The 15831-nt window shown below is 42.5% G+C and overlaps 1 protein-coding gene across 1 annotated transcript in view; it reads left to right on the top strand.

Moving 5' to 3' along the window:
- Basp1 (brain abundant membrane attached signal protein 1) overlaps window positions 1-15103 on the top strand; it is a 52524-nt gene extending 37421 nt beyond the window's left edge. The window contains exon 2 of the mRNA XM_036207026.1: window positions 13452-15103. Within this exon, the coding sequence (XP_036062919.1) occupies window positions 13461-14138 (678 nt within the window). The 5' untranslated portion in view covers window positions 13452-13460 and the 3' untranslated portion in view covers window positions 14139-15103. The remainder of the gene's footprint in view (window positions 1-13451) is intronic.
- The last annotated feature ends 728 nt before the right edge of the window (window positions 15104-15831 follow it).

Below are 15831 nucleotides of genomic sequence, written 5' to 3'. Positions count from 1 at the left end.
CCTTCTAGAACCTTCTTCCATTAGTAGTTTTTCATCTTTCCACTTCAGTTTCTTTGTTCTTTGTCTAATCCCATATTCCCATATACACATATCCATTCCATCCAAATCACTATTGCAAAAGAGAAGTCAGCCTTGCTGATACTCTAGAATCACTTTGCTCAAACTCTTGGTGTTGGCTGAGGTGAGATCCTCTCATGCTGCTCAGATATTATGCAGGCCTTCCTCAGGAGTCAGGCATCTTCCCCCAGTAGCAAGGTCATGGAGTGGGCAGTAGTCCACAGCTTCCTGACCTGGTCAAATTGCATCATGTGTTCTTGTCTTTCTTAAGCAGTGTAACTTCACAGAGATACTTCCTAAAACTCTCTCCTTGATACTTAAGTTTTTTTTTTTTTTTTTTTTTTTTTTTTTTTTTTTTTAACTGTTCCCAGAGTTGACTCTTCTGTGCTCTGCCAGAATTTAAAATCCTGAATCATGACATGACACTAATGGAATTCAGGTGTTTCTGGCACATGGACTGCTCTCACCAAATGTGAGGTCAAACTGTTGACCTTGTATATACATCCTAGTTCACAAATGAGTCTGTCAGATACGCTAAGCCTATAGGCTGAAGATGATACCTCAACACTGCAGAGAAACCTCAAGTTATTGTCCAGGCAGCTGGCTGTTTCTGTCAACTCACATTTTTTTTTTTGGAAGCTGCCTGCATGCACTTCCTGTTTTTATTTTTTATTAGGTAGTATTATTTCCTTCTTGGGTCTCTGAGGGAGTTGAAGATCAGTTAGTTATAGTTATAGTTTTCCTTGTTAAGAATTTCAGAAAAGAAACTCACTAGAGGTATTATAAATTGGAAAGATGTTATAAGACAGTTCCGTTAGTAATATAAGTTAGGATAGAAAGTGAATAGGATAGATAATGGAATTATTTTCTCTGAATTTGTCAAATACAAATGGACTAGACATTGTTTATGTTTTTATTGCTTGTGTATATGGCATATAGTCATTGTACTTTTGTATATAGTTTTTCTTATATTAGTTATAACTTCTCAGGAGATACCATGAGCTAGATGAGCTCCACAAACCGTGTGTTGTTTGCTGGCTGAGGGCGAGTTATTTATCACCTCTATTCCTCAGTTTCCTCATGGTAAGGTAAGACAGTAGTAATTTCTCCCATGTAGGACAGTTAATATATTGGCATATACAAAGATCAACCTTTAAAATCACCTTAGGGAGAATAGGTCGTATATATGTAAGTAATTTTGACATTCTACTTGATCAGGAAACTTTCCCTGCTCCTCTGTCCTCAACTGTCATCTCTTGTTTTCACTCTCGTGGTATTTATACGCTTTGTCTCTGAGTGTGCTTCTGTAGGATTGGCCTGGGGTGGCTGAGGTATAACAGCGAGCTCACTTATGATCCGTTGTTCTTTGTGCTGGAAAGCCTTTCTTTATTCTCATAGATTTTTGAGTTTTTGTAGAAAAAAAATTTTCATCTTTGCCATCTGTTTGAAAAAATTGGGTTATAGAGGCATGAGTGTGTGCGTCTGTACGTGGGGGTACACTTTTTTCTGCCTGCCTGCCTTTTTTCCCTCCCTCCCTTCTTCCCTCCCTCCCCCCCTCTCTCTGTCTCTCTGTCTCTGTGTCTCTCTTTCTTCCCAATAATGCCTCCCAGTATATTTTCATAGCACCAAGAACAATAACTTGTCTTCAAAATGCTGTCTCTGAGTTTTTACTCATGATATTTCAAAGGTTTTTCTTGGGAACTTAGGTTGGGTTGACAACTCTTAATACAGTTCTCTTTCCCTGGAGAACATTGCCATCCCGGAATGGCAGTGATGTTAGACTTGCTGAATAGAAGCTTTGACTTTAGCAGACAGTGACAAACAGTGAGTCTAATAATGGAGATTCTTACCAGGCATTGAAGAAACTTGACAGCAAATCATTGAGACACAAAGGCTACACTCTTCACCTCATTTCTCCCCTTTAGAATAAAAGTTTTGACCATTGAAAATAAAGGAACCAATCATCTGTTCAAAATAGAAATCAGTGGGCCTGACAGACTATTTTAGACACTTTCTTCTAGTTATACTTACTAAAAACACTCTGCTTCTTCATTCTCTGTTAATTCTTTCCTTAAAGTAAAGAGAGACTCGATCCCAATGTACTTCAGCTAGTTCACACACACACACACACACACACACACACTCTCTCTCTCTCTCTCTCTCTCTCTCTCTCTTTCTCTCTCTCACACACACACACACATACACTCACACACACACACACACACACATGAGTGCACTGATGGTGTGGTGGTTGTGTGGTGGTATGATGGTGTGGTATGGTGGTAGTGTGGTGGTGGTGTGATGGTGTGGTAGTGGTGTGGTGTGGTGGTGTGGAGTGGTGGTGATGTGATGGTGGTGTGGTGTGGTGATAGTGTGATGGTGATGTTATGGTGATGTGGTGGTGGTGGTGGTAATGTGATGGTGTGGTGATGTGGTGTTGTTGTTGGTGGTAATGTGATGTTGTGGTGGTGTGTTGGTGTGGTGATGTGGAGGTAATGTGATGGTGTGGTGGTGGTTTGTGGTGTTTGTTAGAGAGAAATCTCTTCTGTGTAGCTTAGATTGTCCTTGAACTTTCAATCCCCCTGCCTCAGCTGCTCCAGTGTTGGAATTATAGGAATGCATATACCACCACACCCAGTTATAGCTAGATTTGATAAATAGCTTAGATGCATTCATCCTGAGTAATTACAAGTCCAACTTGTCTAGTGATAAATATGTCAGCAGACGTCATTCATGAGCCAATTGTAACTTTACATTGCTTTCAAAAAAGTCAGTAGTTGGATTTCCTGGTCTCTAAAACTGCTTTACTTTGCAGCTCTTTGTTAAGGGAGTGATTAATTGCTTGTCCAAGTACTAAGCCATGTATCAAACTTTGTCAAAAACGGAGGATTGGGGCCTAGCATCCTTCTATGGCATATATACTTCTGATTATAAGATAGAAACACAATCAGAAGATTATGTTTTCTGTGTCCTGAATGATGAACTTGAAATCTACCCAGAGATAACACTCTAGTCTCTGAACAGGCTGTTGTATATTCACATTGGGTTTTACTGCATGTACGGAGTTCTCTGCATAATAATGTTTGCTATCATACTTAAGAACTCTATTGTGCTGATGCTAGATGGAATGGCCAATTAATCCAAATTTGCATTTTCAAAATAGGAATTTTGCAATCTTTGGCAGCTTTTAATGTAAGAAATGCTGAGATGTTGTTAGTGCAAAGAAAGAAGACACAAGTAGAGATAGCCTGTGAAGTAGTCCATATCCTAGCTTTTTGATCACACGGAGGAGTTCGATGCCATTGTCTTGTCTTCTTGCTGTTTCTGTGTGCTGGTTAATGCATGCCAGTGAGTCTTTTTAAGTTACAAAGCTGTGTTCATTGATGGAGTAGTGTTAATATAGAACTTGCTAGTGAGAAATGGAATTGGGCATATCATAGAGAATGTTGTTAACACCCTGGATTTTTCATGCAATTGTGCACTTTCTGAAGAGGGGCAGGGCTCTGATTGGGGATTCTGTTCTTTACTCACTCAAAGAACTGGGTAGCCTGAGTCATGGTGATAGAACCAAGGAAGTTCTGCTAACGTGAAAAGTGAGTGATTGCAAATCATGTTCATCTGCATGTCATGCATGTGAGATACATGCATTGCACATCATGCATCCAAACTGCAGAACACAGACAGGGAAAAACACCCACAGGTAAGTGCCTTAGCTTTACATGCTGCCAAGTTGAGGGCCATTGGGTGACCCAAGTCAGTACAAGGGCCTTTGCGGATTCTTGATGACACGTCATTATTCAGACCTATCTCAAAGCTGAAGATGTGTGACCATTAATAAAACTCTTGCTTCTCCCACTCACTGCTTGATTCCTTTTGGAGCGCTCCTGTTCTCCTTCATCTACACCCAGGCACACCCCTGAATGTATTTAATTCAAAGACCAGAGGAATGGCATGGTAACAGGAGCTCCACAAAAGCCACATTTTATCAGGAAACCACGTGAACAACTTCCATGGTGACCTACATGTAGATCAGATACTATCCTAGTACATGGGGCTATGACTTCTCGATTTTTATATGACTGTAGTTCTTTAGTTTTTAAAGCCATTTAAAGCCATTCCGATTTTTTAAAAACTGTGTGTGTGTGTATACTTGCATACATGAGTATACATGCCCCTTTGCATACAAAGAGGGCCGAGGAAGATATCACTACTATGTCACTCTTCATCTTATTCCCTGGAGACACAGCTGCCATTAGAATTTGTCTGGGAACCAACAATCTAGTCTTCCCAGAAATCCTCCAGTTTCTCACCTTTGTCTGATGGGCTGGGATTTTAGTCACAAGTATAAGCATTCTCCACTTTTTAGGTGGGTTCTGGGGACATGAACTTACATCCTCATGCTTGTTCAGCAAGTGCACTTACCTGCTGAGCTATGCAAAGCTCCACTGCAATTCTTTTTTTTAATATTAAGAATTTTTTATTCATTTTACATATCAATCACAGATCCCCCTCTTCCCTCCTCTCACCCCCCCAACCCACCCCCTATTCCCTCCTACAAGAAGGTAAGCCCTCACATGAATCCCTACTGCAATTCTTTTGACTAAAACCAAAAGAATGTACAGGTAGTGGGGCTGAGCACGCACTTTAGCTGGTTATTACTGGCAGGGGTTGAGGAACCTCATTACTGCCAGGTGTAGTCTTCTGAAAAGGTTCTTTACCCCCTGAAATTGAGTCGGAGAGTGTTTCCATTCACCAAAGCCGTTCGTCAATGGCCAAGGCCCTGGTGGATCTCCTGATTCATGACACCATTGCTTTTACTTTTGTTGAAAATGGTGCTAAGGCTTCGACCCTCTGCTGCTGCACACTTTCCTCCATGTTCCTCTGAAGGTGTCTTAGGATAAATATGTGACTCCAGTTCCTGTGAGGTAAAAATACAAGAGAATTGGGTGTGGAGCAGAAGATCTTCCAAAGATAGCATCTGGAGAGGTAGAGAGAGACTCGGGTGTCTCTCAAAACAAGCAGCTCTTTCCCACTCGGCTCTCTTGGTGGCATTCTCACATGTTCATTTCCATTCGAGAATCTAGGATCTGTGCTTCAGGTGACTGTGACTTTGCCTTGCTCTTCTCAAAGCAAGGCCCATGGCTTTAAATGACACAACTAGTCTGTCAAGATCCTCGGCTTATATTCCAAACAAAATCTTACAAAATGCTGTTCTTTAAAAACTTATTTTATTTTTTTTTTTGTCTTAGACATGGTCTTCTCTATCCCAGGCAGGCCACAAATGTGCCTCTACCCTCTGAGTGCTGGGATTGTAGGTATGGACCACCCCACACAGGACCTCCTGCAAGAATCAGGGCTTCCTGTAGAGATAAGCAATCTCCACCACCTGAGTGAGCTGCATTCTCAGCCCTAAAATGTTGCCCTTCTGTGACTCTGTCAAAATGGTAATGTGTCCTTGTTTTATTTTATGTAGCGTTTCTATTTTAGTAAATATAGAAATAACTTACCCCTTCAGTTGGAAAAAGAAAAAACTCAACGGATAAGAATTTCTTCGATCATTTCATTATTCCTGAGTCTATTAGAGAGGCCATGGGTATTTAGGAATGAATTGAGTATTTTCCCCTTAGAAAATAATTCCCCGGGTTTCTGGGCTCAATTAAAATCAAAACAGAACATGTTTTCTTCCAGGGTGAGAGGTATTAACTGGTGAGAATACTGTTGGTGTGTTAAGCCCTTAAGCCTGTGGAAGGGAGGAAAGGGACCAGTCTTGGCAAAATTTTGGTCCTCAATTGTGCTTTAATAGCTTAACATTTATTTCTTTGGAGGGATTTTTTTATGTTCTCTTCATAGAATTCAGTATAGCTAGCTAGCTTGCCTGCTTGCTTTCCTCCCTCCCTCCCTTCCCTCCCTCCCTCCCTCCCTGTCTCCCTCCCTCCCTCCCTCCCTCCTTTCTTTCTTTCTTTTGTAAAAGCAAAGAGCCTTTCTTTTCTCTTTTTAAAATTTAATTTTACATATCAGTCATGATTCCCCTGTCCTCCCCCCCCCCCCTTTCCCCAACCCCCCCCCCCCCCAATCCCATCTCCTCCAAGGCAAGGACTCCCCTGGGGATTCAGCTCAGCCTGGTAGATTCAGTACAGGCAGGTCCAGTCCCCTCCTCTCTTCACCCAGGCTGAGCAAAGTGTCCCTGCATAAGCCCCAGGTTCCCAACAGCCAGCTCATGCACTAAGGACAGGTCCCTGTCCCACTGCCTGGGGGCCTCCCAAACAGTTCAAGTTAATCAACTGTCTCACTTATCCAGAGGGCCTGATGCAGTTGGAGGCTCCTCAGCTATTGGTTCACAGTTCATGTGTTTCTACTAGTTTGGCTATTTGTCCCTGTGCTTTTTCCAATCATGGTCTCAACAACACTCACTCATTCAATCCCTCCTCCCTGTTTTCTATATTTCATGCTCCTGGGACAGAGGAATCTGTGGTTAGGAACGGAAGAGCCATCAGATGCATTGAGGAAGCTCTACCCCTGAGATGGTTCTGCTCACCTCTAGCAAATGCGTAGAGGAAGTTTCGTAGTTCATACAATATGCGTCTGTATGTGGCTCCGCTTTCAGAGTTAGTATCCTGTGAAACAGCAGGGCCCCGCTTTGGAAACACAAGGGCTCTATGTGCATGGGTCACGCTTCCTCAGGCTCTGCGGACAATGTCTTCTCTATGGACTGTTCTAGAGGATGTGCTGGAGCAAGCAGCGGTACAATGATAGTTCCTACATTCCCAAGAGTTGACTGAGGTTTCACAAGCACATTTTATATGCAGGCAACAGATTTCTTAGTTCCTCTTAAATTATTGAAAACCGAACTTACATATTGAATTGTTCTCATAGGATGTAGAGTAGGTACAGGAAATTGTTTTAATCTTGCTCTCTAGGTTCTACACTTGTCTTGCATTTCTTCGCTTCCATTAGGTTAGCAGTTACTGCCTCTTTCTTCCTTCCTTCCTTCCTTCCTTCCTTCCTTCCTTCCTTCCTTCCTTCCTTCCTTCCTTTCTTTCTTTCTCTCTTTCTTTCTTTCAAGTTAGGTGGATATATTATAGACATTAGGACCCCAAACCTTTGCTTACTTACCTTGGCTTAACATTTTAACACAACCTTAAACTGAACGACATGTTAACTTGTGGGGTTGTGGTAGCCATCCTTCTGCTTAAGCTGGTTTTGAAAGGACATGTCTGGCACCACACACACACACACACACACACACACACACACACACACACACACAAAGATACATGCTTCGGCACATCCCTTCCCCTGGCAGAAGGTGAGTCCTGCTGAGCAGGACCATGGATGGTGGTAGATGACACACTAAAAGTAGGGAAAGGGGAAACATGTCTTTATAAATAACAACGATGACACTGTTGATAGCTCCATGCCATGGGAGCTAGTGAAACCTGAGCTTTCTGACAGCTATGATTCTGTGATGTGTTCAGCGGGAACTCCCATTCTGACTCGCCTATAAGCTGACACACTATTAAAATATCTCCTCAGTGTAACTGAGATCCCTAAAAAGTTCTATTCTTTGGCACATATTTGGTAAAGATCATGTTTCATGAAGCTTTATTCTTTTAACTTTTTTGATAGTCTAAAATGACTACTTTCTTATTTCTAGTTTTTAACAAGTGTCATAAATATTGACATGGTGTCAGAGACATTTCATCACAGCAGATGTCAGTTCAATTTTTAAGGGACAAAATGGCCTTAGATTTATGATCACAGGCATGTAGAACTTTATAATGTCATACTTTTATCCTAAAGAGCATTTCATAGACTGCTGTATACATTCATACTCCCTCCTACCCGGTGTCAAAACTGAATAAACTTCCAATATCATTACTTTACTGGTCAGGAACCAGTAAATTTGAGACCCAGAGGGAAGACGCCCTACCCAGATTCATGCACGTTTTCAACAATTAAGTCTTGCTACTTTCAGCAAACTTCATACTGAATGTCACAAATCTTAAAGAAAAAAATTTATGGTTTATGATTTTTTTCCCTAAAAGTTGTTTTGTGATTGACATTTCCAACTTCATTTTTCAAGATGGAAAAAGTAAATTTTAATTTAATTGGCTGTACTGATAGACTGGCTTATTTCAAGATTGAAAAAAAAAAAAGTGAGCTCAGGAATGAGCTGATTTTTGTTAGCACCCAAATCATACTGTAGTTGTTGAGAATGAGGGTGGTTTTATGGACTTCTGTGAAAATTGCACAGAGCTTGTTGGGGCCTGCTGTGTCCTGGGGATTGTACACAAAATAAGCACAACTTATGTAATGTGAACAGCTAAGGGGTATGTATTCCTGTTCTCTGACAGGCTTCCTGGAGAGATAGCAATAAACACTTAGAAAAGCATTTCAGACCATCTCTGTAAGAGTTCCTTGATTATAAGTTCTGAATTATTTGTCACCTTTAATCTCCCAGAGTTTCAAATAAACATAAAAGATAAATATTTATGCACATATTCAAATTTTGTATACTTATAAAATTTCCAAATGTAAACTCTCAGGATCAAGAACCAACTTATCATTAAGTTTTCCTGTAGTACCAATAAAAAAAGATCACATTTCTCTTCCCTATAAAAATGAAATTAGTAGTAAATAATTTTTTCCCTATAAGATATACCTGTCAATGCCTGAAATCCTAATACTTGGTTTAGAGGAAGAACTGAAGCATAGTCTTTTAGGATATTTATTACTTTTTTTCAGTTACTCTTTAAGGCAAAATAAATCACCACACCTGATCTTTCTGGCTAGGAAGCTGTTTCTTTATGTGCCTTCTTGGGTGTGAAGAAGGTAAAGAAACATGGCTGTAGATGTGTCATGAAAGGACCTAGGGAGGTCACTGAGTCAGCTACTAGGACCTGAGATCCATCTCTTAAAAAAGCCAGGCATGGTGGCATGTGTTTGTAATTCCAGCACTAGGGAGCTAGAAGAATCCTGGGCCTCAATTTGCCAGTCTAGGCAAATTGGCAAGTTCCATGCCTGTGAGAGACTATTTTAAGAAAACAGAAGTAACTATGCCTGAGGAATAATTGCTGGCTGTTGACCAGTTACTTTTCTATTGTTGTGATAATACACTGTGGTGAATTTAGCTTATGAAATTTAATTTGGGGCTTGTGGTTCCAGAGGGTTAGAGTTCATCACAGCAGGGAGCATGGCAGCAGGCAGGCAGGCAGGCAGGCAGGCAGCAGGCAGCAGGCTGACAGAGAGGAAGGCAGAAGGTAGCTGGGAGTTTGCATCTTGATCCACAAGCAGGAAGCAGAGAAAGAGAACTAACTGGGAATGGCTGGTCTTTTGAAACCTCAAAGTTGGCCCCCAATGACACACCTCCTCCAACAAGGCCACGCCTCCCAATGCTTCCCAAACACTTCCACCAACTGAGGACTAAGCATTCAAACACAGGAGCCCACAGTGGCCATTCTCATTCAAAACACCACAGTTGTTTTGACTCCCTCTACCTCTCTTGTGCCTCTCTCTTTTTTCTTGCTCCTCACTCCAGGTCACTTGCTAATGCTGCTAGCTGATGGAGTGACTTTCTCTTTTTGCAACACAAAGAAGATCTTTCAAACATTTCTTCTGGAGTACTGGTTTGTATCCAAATATGATGAATTAGATAGAGGCTGAGTTTCTAAAGAGAGGAAAAATAGAATTAGAAGATAGTCATGGGAGATTTAGAATATAGCATAAGTTAGTGCTTTAAACATATTAAAGTACTACATTTTTTGATATTCAAGAGTTCATGTGTAGAAAATCACCAAAAATAAAGATATTTCCCACGTTGCTTCCTCTCATAAACATCTTACCTTTAACTTGTAAGCCAAAATAAAATAGAGACTTTTTTTTATCCTTTAGATATAAATTTGAAGCAATTGATGGCCTTTAGCTAAAGAATGTAAATTCTTTTCCATCCCAATGTGAAAAATGGAATTTCTTGTTTCCTTGAAATAACTGATGGAAAGGTGTTGTGAACACAGTAGAAAGTGAAATGATCCTTCGTTTGTGACCATTCAGAGGAATGGATTACAATGCAAATATAATTGTTTGTTTTTGTTTTTGGTGTTGTTGTTGTTGTTGTTTTTTTTTTGAGAACAAGGCCTTGCCCTGTAACCCAGGAAATGATGCCATTTCCTCAGCCTTCCAGGTGCTAGGATTACAGACCTACTCTGCTCAGCTTCTAACTTATGGTTTTACAAGTTTTTGTCTAAGACAGATTTCTCAGTATAATGGATTATTGTTGTGTTTAGAAAGGCTTGTAACATCATGAAGAGTATATATGTCTGAAGTATTCTGAGTAGAGAGGTAGACGGATGCTGGTGTCAGCCATTCTGGGCAAACTTCTGCACATCTATCTGTAAGGACAGCAGGAGCTTGCTTGGAGCATACACATCAAACATCTTTCAGATGACATTTTAAAAAGTGTTTGCTTTTTAAACAGTGTTTTAATCACAGCGTTTCTAACGGCTGGTTCTAAAACTCATCTATAGGAGAACCTAATTTCTGTTCACGTTTGTGAGTGCAGAATTCTCTGGGAATTGTAAAATGAAGCACTGGGGAGAGGAACCAAGATTTTGGCAGACCTGTGAAATGTCAGACACTGTACTGTTATCTCACTTTAAATGCCCCCAAATTGACATTTATTATTTTACAGAAAATGGAGAGACAACAAAGTTCATTAGCTTGCTCAGAGAATTCAAGGCAGGTGTACTTTGGAGGTGGGATCCATGGCTCAACCATGGCGTAATGTCCAAACATCACTGTTTATCATAGTGAACCCAGCCCTCTTTCTCCCTCTGCTATTTGTTGCTAGTTATGTTTTTTAATGTGCGTTCTGTCATTTTGGCTCTTGTGGCAAAGAGGGTTCTTGTCCTTTTACAAGAAAATGTAGAAGGTGCTTTGTGTGGAGTGTCATAAGTGAGATGGCCTCTAGTGTTGCCCTCATATGAACACACCCATCTCCAGTCATGCATTCAGCATCTGCCCATGCTCTTTCACAGTGCCACTTGTGGACATCCTAAGGCAAGTGCTAAGGCAAGCTTGATGCTCTCCAGGCCATTTTGGATTAGGCTTAAGTAACTTCCAAGACATTACTCATTGATTCAAGATACCTGTTTCTCCCCCACCATACCACCTTTCTCATGTATGTATGTGTATGGTATATGTGCAAATGTGTATGTGTGTGTGTGTGTGTGTGTGTGTGTGTGTGTGTGCGTGCAAATGTTTGCTTGTCTGTGTGAAGGCCCGTGGTTGATGTCCAGAGTCTTTCTGGATAGTGTTACTCTCAGGTGGTGCTTCTGGCTCCAACACATTCCTTTGGGCTTTGAGCTTTGTTTTATTGCACAGCCTCATGAACTCAGCTAGTTAGAATTCCCTTTTCAGTAAAAGGAGGATGCTAACGGCACACCATTGTATGACGCTCTTGAGAAGGTTAAAGATTTAGATAAATTGTTTAGGATTAGGACTGTTCCCGACACCTTAGATTTTAATTTGTAACTTTAATTTACCCCTCTGCGTGCTGGGGAGGTGTTCACTCACATTCTTGTGGGAAATAACCAGACCACTGCTTTCCTGGGACTCTCCTGCATTTCCTAAACCTCTCCTGGAGCTCTGCTGTATTTCATACAGGTAAATCAGCTGAAAGCCCAGGGTGTTTGTGTCAAAAAAATATCGACATTATTGAGACACACTCTCTTACAACTTGATTGTGTGTTTGTTCAGTTTCTACCAAGAAAAGAGTCACAGCTGGGCTTAAGACAAAGAATAGAATGTGGCTTTCATTGTGTTTCAGAAAACCAATTTTAGTATCCAAGATTTTAGGTTTGTAAACCAACAGGACTTTAAACCTCTGGGGATTGCTATATAGAATTTCATACTGTGGGTGCCAGAACCCAGAGCTCCATTCTTTGTTCACAGTGAGACTACATTTACTCTTTGCTTCACAGGCTGTACTTCCTATGTCGGTGTATGGCTTTCTGTTATACACTTGGGAGAAGAATCTAAAGGTAGACTGTCAGGTTTCCTATTTCCTAATTCAACTGAATGCATCAAAATGTAACTTGGAGTATAGGACAGGAGCTGAAGTCATGTGAAATATCAACAACTGGTAACACACCTAAGAATCTGAAGAAGGTGTTGTAAATTACAATTTAACTTATTACTCAAGTTTATATTTTTGTTTATTGCTTAGTGGTAAAATATTTTCAATTGTGGTTTTACCATGTATTTGCTCCAACAGAAAGTTAAGTAAAATGGGACCAATTGCTTGAAGTGGGTTAGGACTCCAAGCCGTTCCTTCCCCTTTTAAGAAGCAGAGCAGCAGTTCTTGGATGACATGATAAAGACCTTTTTTGAAAATAGGAAGAATAATTTAGTCATCCTTGTGTTTTTCTTTTTCCCTGTCTCCTCCAACTCTTAAAGTCAACCCAGACAGGAAATTAGCATAGAATGGTGAGACACATTTTGACTGAGGAATAGTACTCTAACACCCAGCTTTCAAAAAAAAAAAAAAAGTGGGTTATTTCACTATCATGAATGGTGATCACAAGAGGTGTAGTGAAGAAAAAGCACATTCTCTGCTCTGAGTGGATGATAGTGCTGGGTGAGGAGAGCTCAGGGTCCTGCCCCAGCAGAACCAGGTGAGCTCACCGAGAGTTTCTACTGTGTCCTGTGTCCTTGCACCATGCCCCTCTGACCTACTCTTCTTGCCCGGACCAACAGGCAGTGGAATGTTAGCATTTAAGAGTTTTGCCATCTTTCATTAACGAAAAACAAAATTTCTCAAGAAAGCAACATCTCAGCGATTTTTCACAGGCATGGGATACTTTAAAAACGTGCTTCCAGAAGCAATAGGTGTCGACAGATTTGTGATGTGTGCTGTGCAGATTCTTCAGAAGTTATTTGTAAATTATGAGGTTGTGGCTAAATTGGTTTTTTTTTTTTTTTTTAAACAGCTATATTGTAGTCCTAAAATGGCTGTCCCTGCCATTTTGTGCCGCCGTGTTCAATCCTGGATGTTTAAGACAGATATAAGGAGACTGATAAGAAACCAACACCATGCCACCCCACCTGTCCTCCCTTTTGGCAGCTGGGGCCCACTCAATCCATTCTTTGATCCCCTTAAGAGTCTCTCCACTTGCTGGCCTGCAAGTCTCCATAGCTGAGGCTTTCCTTTCTTTATTCTTTGTTTTAGACGTGTTACTTCTAATGGTGCCAGAATGCATGTGACATCCAGGCTGCTGGGTCCCCCACCCCCGTGCAATTGCCTGAAGTCCTTGACTCCTCACTCTGCAGGAGGCCTCCTGCACGTTTGCCCTGCCTGACTATAACGCCCCTCTGTCCCCTCTTGTGTTTCCCTGCAGAACTCCAAGATGGGAGGCAAGCTGAGCAAGAAGAAGAAGGGCTACAATGTGAACGACGAGAAAGCCAAGGACAAGGACAAGAAGGCTGAAGGCGCGGGCACCGAGGAGGAGGGGACCCCGAAGGAGAGCGAGCCCCAGGCGGCCGCCGACGCCGCGGAGGTCAAAGAGAGCGCGGAGGAGAAGCCCAAGGACGCGGCAGCGGACGGCGAGGCCAAGGCGGAGGAGAAGGAGGGCGACAAGGCGGCGGCCAAGGAGGAGGCGCCCAAGGCCGAGCCCGAGAAGAGCGAGGGCGCCGCGGAGGAGCAGCCCGAGCCCGCGCCGGCGCCCGAGCAGGAGGCGGCCGCGCCCGGGCCCGCTGCGGGCGGCGAGGTCCCCAAGGCCGGCGACACGGGCGCCGAGAGCACGGGCGTGCCCGAAGGCGCGGCCAAGGAGGAGGGCGAGGCCAAAAAGACTGAGGCTCCCGCCGGCCCCGAGACGAAAAGCGACGTGGCCCCGGCTTCAGACTCTAAACCTAGCAGCGCCGAGCCCGCGCCCTCGTCCAAGGAGACGCCCGCGGCGGCGTCCGAGGCGCCCAGTTCCACGGCCAAGGCCCCCGCGCCCGCCGCGCCCCCCGCCACCGCCACCGAGCCGCAGGCCGAGCCTGTGCCAGCCGCCAGCTCCGAGCAAAGCGTGGCCGTCAAAGAGTAACCGGGACAGCCTAGGCAGCAGCAGCAGCAGCGACCGCCAGCCACTTGCAAATGACCTGTCTCACGCTCTCTCTGTCTCTCACTCTGTCCTCTCTCTGTCTCTCTCTCTCTCTCTCCTATACTAACTTGTTTCAAATTGGAAGTAAGGATACGTATTGCCCAAGGGATTAAAAAGAAAAAGAAAGTTAAAAAAAAAAAAAAAAAGAAATAAAGAAAAAAGAGGATGTGTCCCATCAGGGGAGGGAGGGGGTGGGGAGAATCCAAATAGTATTTTTGTGGGGAAATATCTAATATACCTTCAGTCAACTTGACCAGTCAGTCCTGGATTTTAGAGATCATTGTCTGAAAGTACATCATTTGGACCTGAAACGCTGTCCTCTGGCGCTCCACCCCTAAAAAACCCCGGCATCTTTCCTGAGATGCTGTTGGGGAGAGAGGCGTTTGATTCTGCCCATAGGGCCAGTGCCAAGGCAATCAGATCTTTATGAAAGCAGTATTTTCCGTGTTTCCTTTTAAATTTACAGCCTTTCTTATTTTGGTATTTTTTTTTTTAATGTTGTGGATGAATGCCAACTTTCAGACGGAGCCCACTTAGCTTGTCCACATGTATCTCAATGCCAACCCTCCATTCTTCCTCTCCAGATATTTTTGGGAGTAACAAACATTCTCTCATCCTACTTAGCCTACCTAGATTTCTCATGACGAGTTAATGCATGTCCGTGGTTGGGTGCACCTGTAGTTCTGTTTATTGGTCAGTGGAAATGAAAAAAAAAAGTCTGCCTTCATTGCAATTCCAGTTTTCTTCCATCTGTGTCACAGACACCAACACACCACCCATTGGAAAATGGAAAATAAAAAAATAAAAATAAAAATAAAAAAAATGTACAATGGATGCATTGAAATTATATGTAATTGTATAAATGGTGCAACAGTAATAAAGTTAAACAATTAAAAAGTAGTAAAGACTGTTGGCTTTCGTTTCCCTTCCTTGTCTGTAGTGGGTGTTCTTTTTTCCCGGGTGTGGTCGAACAAAGGTATGAAGCAGGATCCATATGCCTTCTTGACCACTATCTTTAAATACAAAACAAACCACCACAAACAGAGCAGTCAATGTCAGTTCAGTCATCCCGTAGGGTGAACAAGAAAATGTTCTATGGGTTTACACCCAACCCTAAGTGTGGATGTCATTATTAATACTTTATTAATAATTGATAATAGGAGCGAATATTTTGAATGAAACTTTGACTGGCAATCAGGAGCTGTATCCTGAAGGCTGGGAAGAATAACATGATCTTATAGAATGATCCTATGTGTACACATTGTGAAGCCATGGACCAGCCTCCTTACCTGCCCCCTCCTTCAGATAACTTGATAGCAGAGCAAGGCAAGGGATCAGGAATGCCACGAGGGTAATAGGATAATAGCCAAGAGAGAGCTACATTCTCTTCTGCTGCTAGTGGGTTCCACCTTCTACAGACCTCCTTTGCTTTGGTTTCAAGGGACCATAAACCTTGTCACGTCTATGACAAGAACCCTGTGATAACTGAAATACATAGAAGCCTGCACATGCCAGAGAGCCATGTATACCACGGGCAGATGTGATAACTTGTCACCCCTGATGACTTCATTGATAGAATAGTGGCCATCAGTGTGTTCAGGGTCCCCCTGTGCTGCATGTGGGAAAGAGCCTGGGG

This window comes from Onychomys torridus, chromosome 15, assembly GCF_903995425.1.
Source record: "Onychomys torridus chromosome 15, mOncTor1.1, whole genome shotgun sequence".
Taxonomy (NCBI): domain Eukaryota; kingdom Metazoa; phylum Chordata; class Mammalia; order Rodentia; family Cricetidae; genus Onychomys; species Onychomys torridus.
The sequence above is the reverse complement of the archived record's forward strand: the minus strand, read 5'-3'. Positions and strand labels throughout refer to the sequence as shown.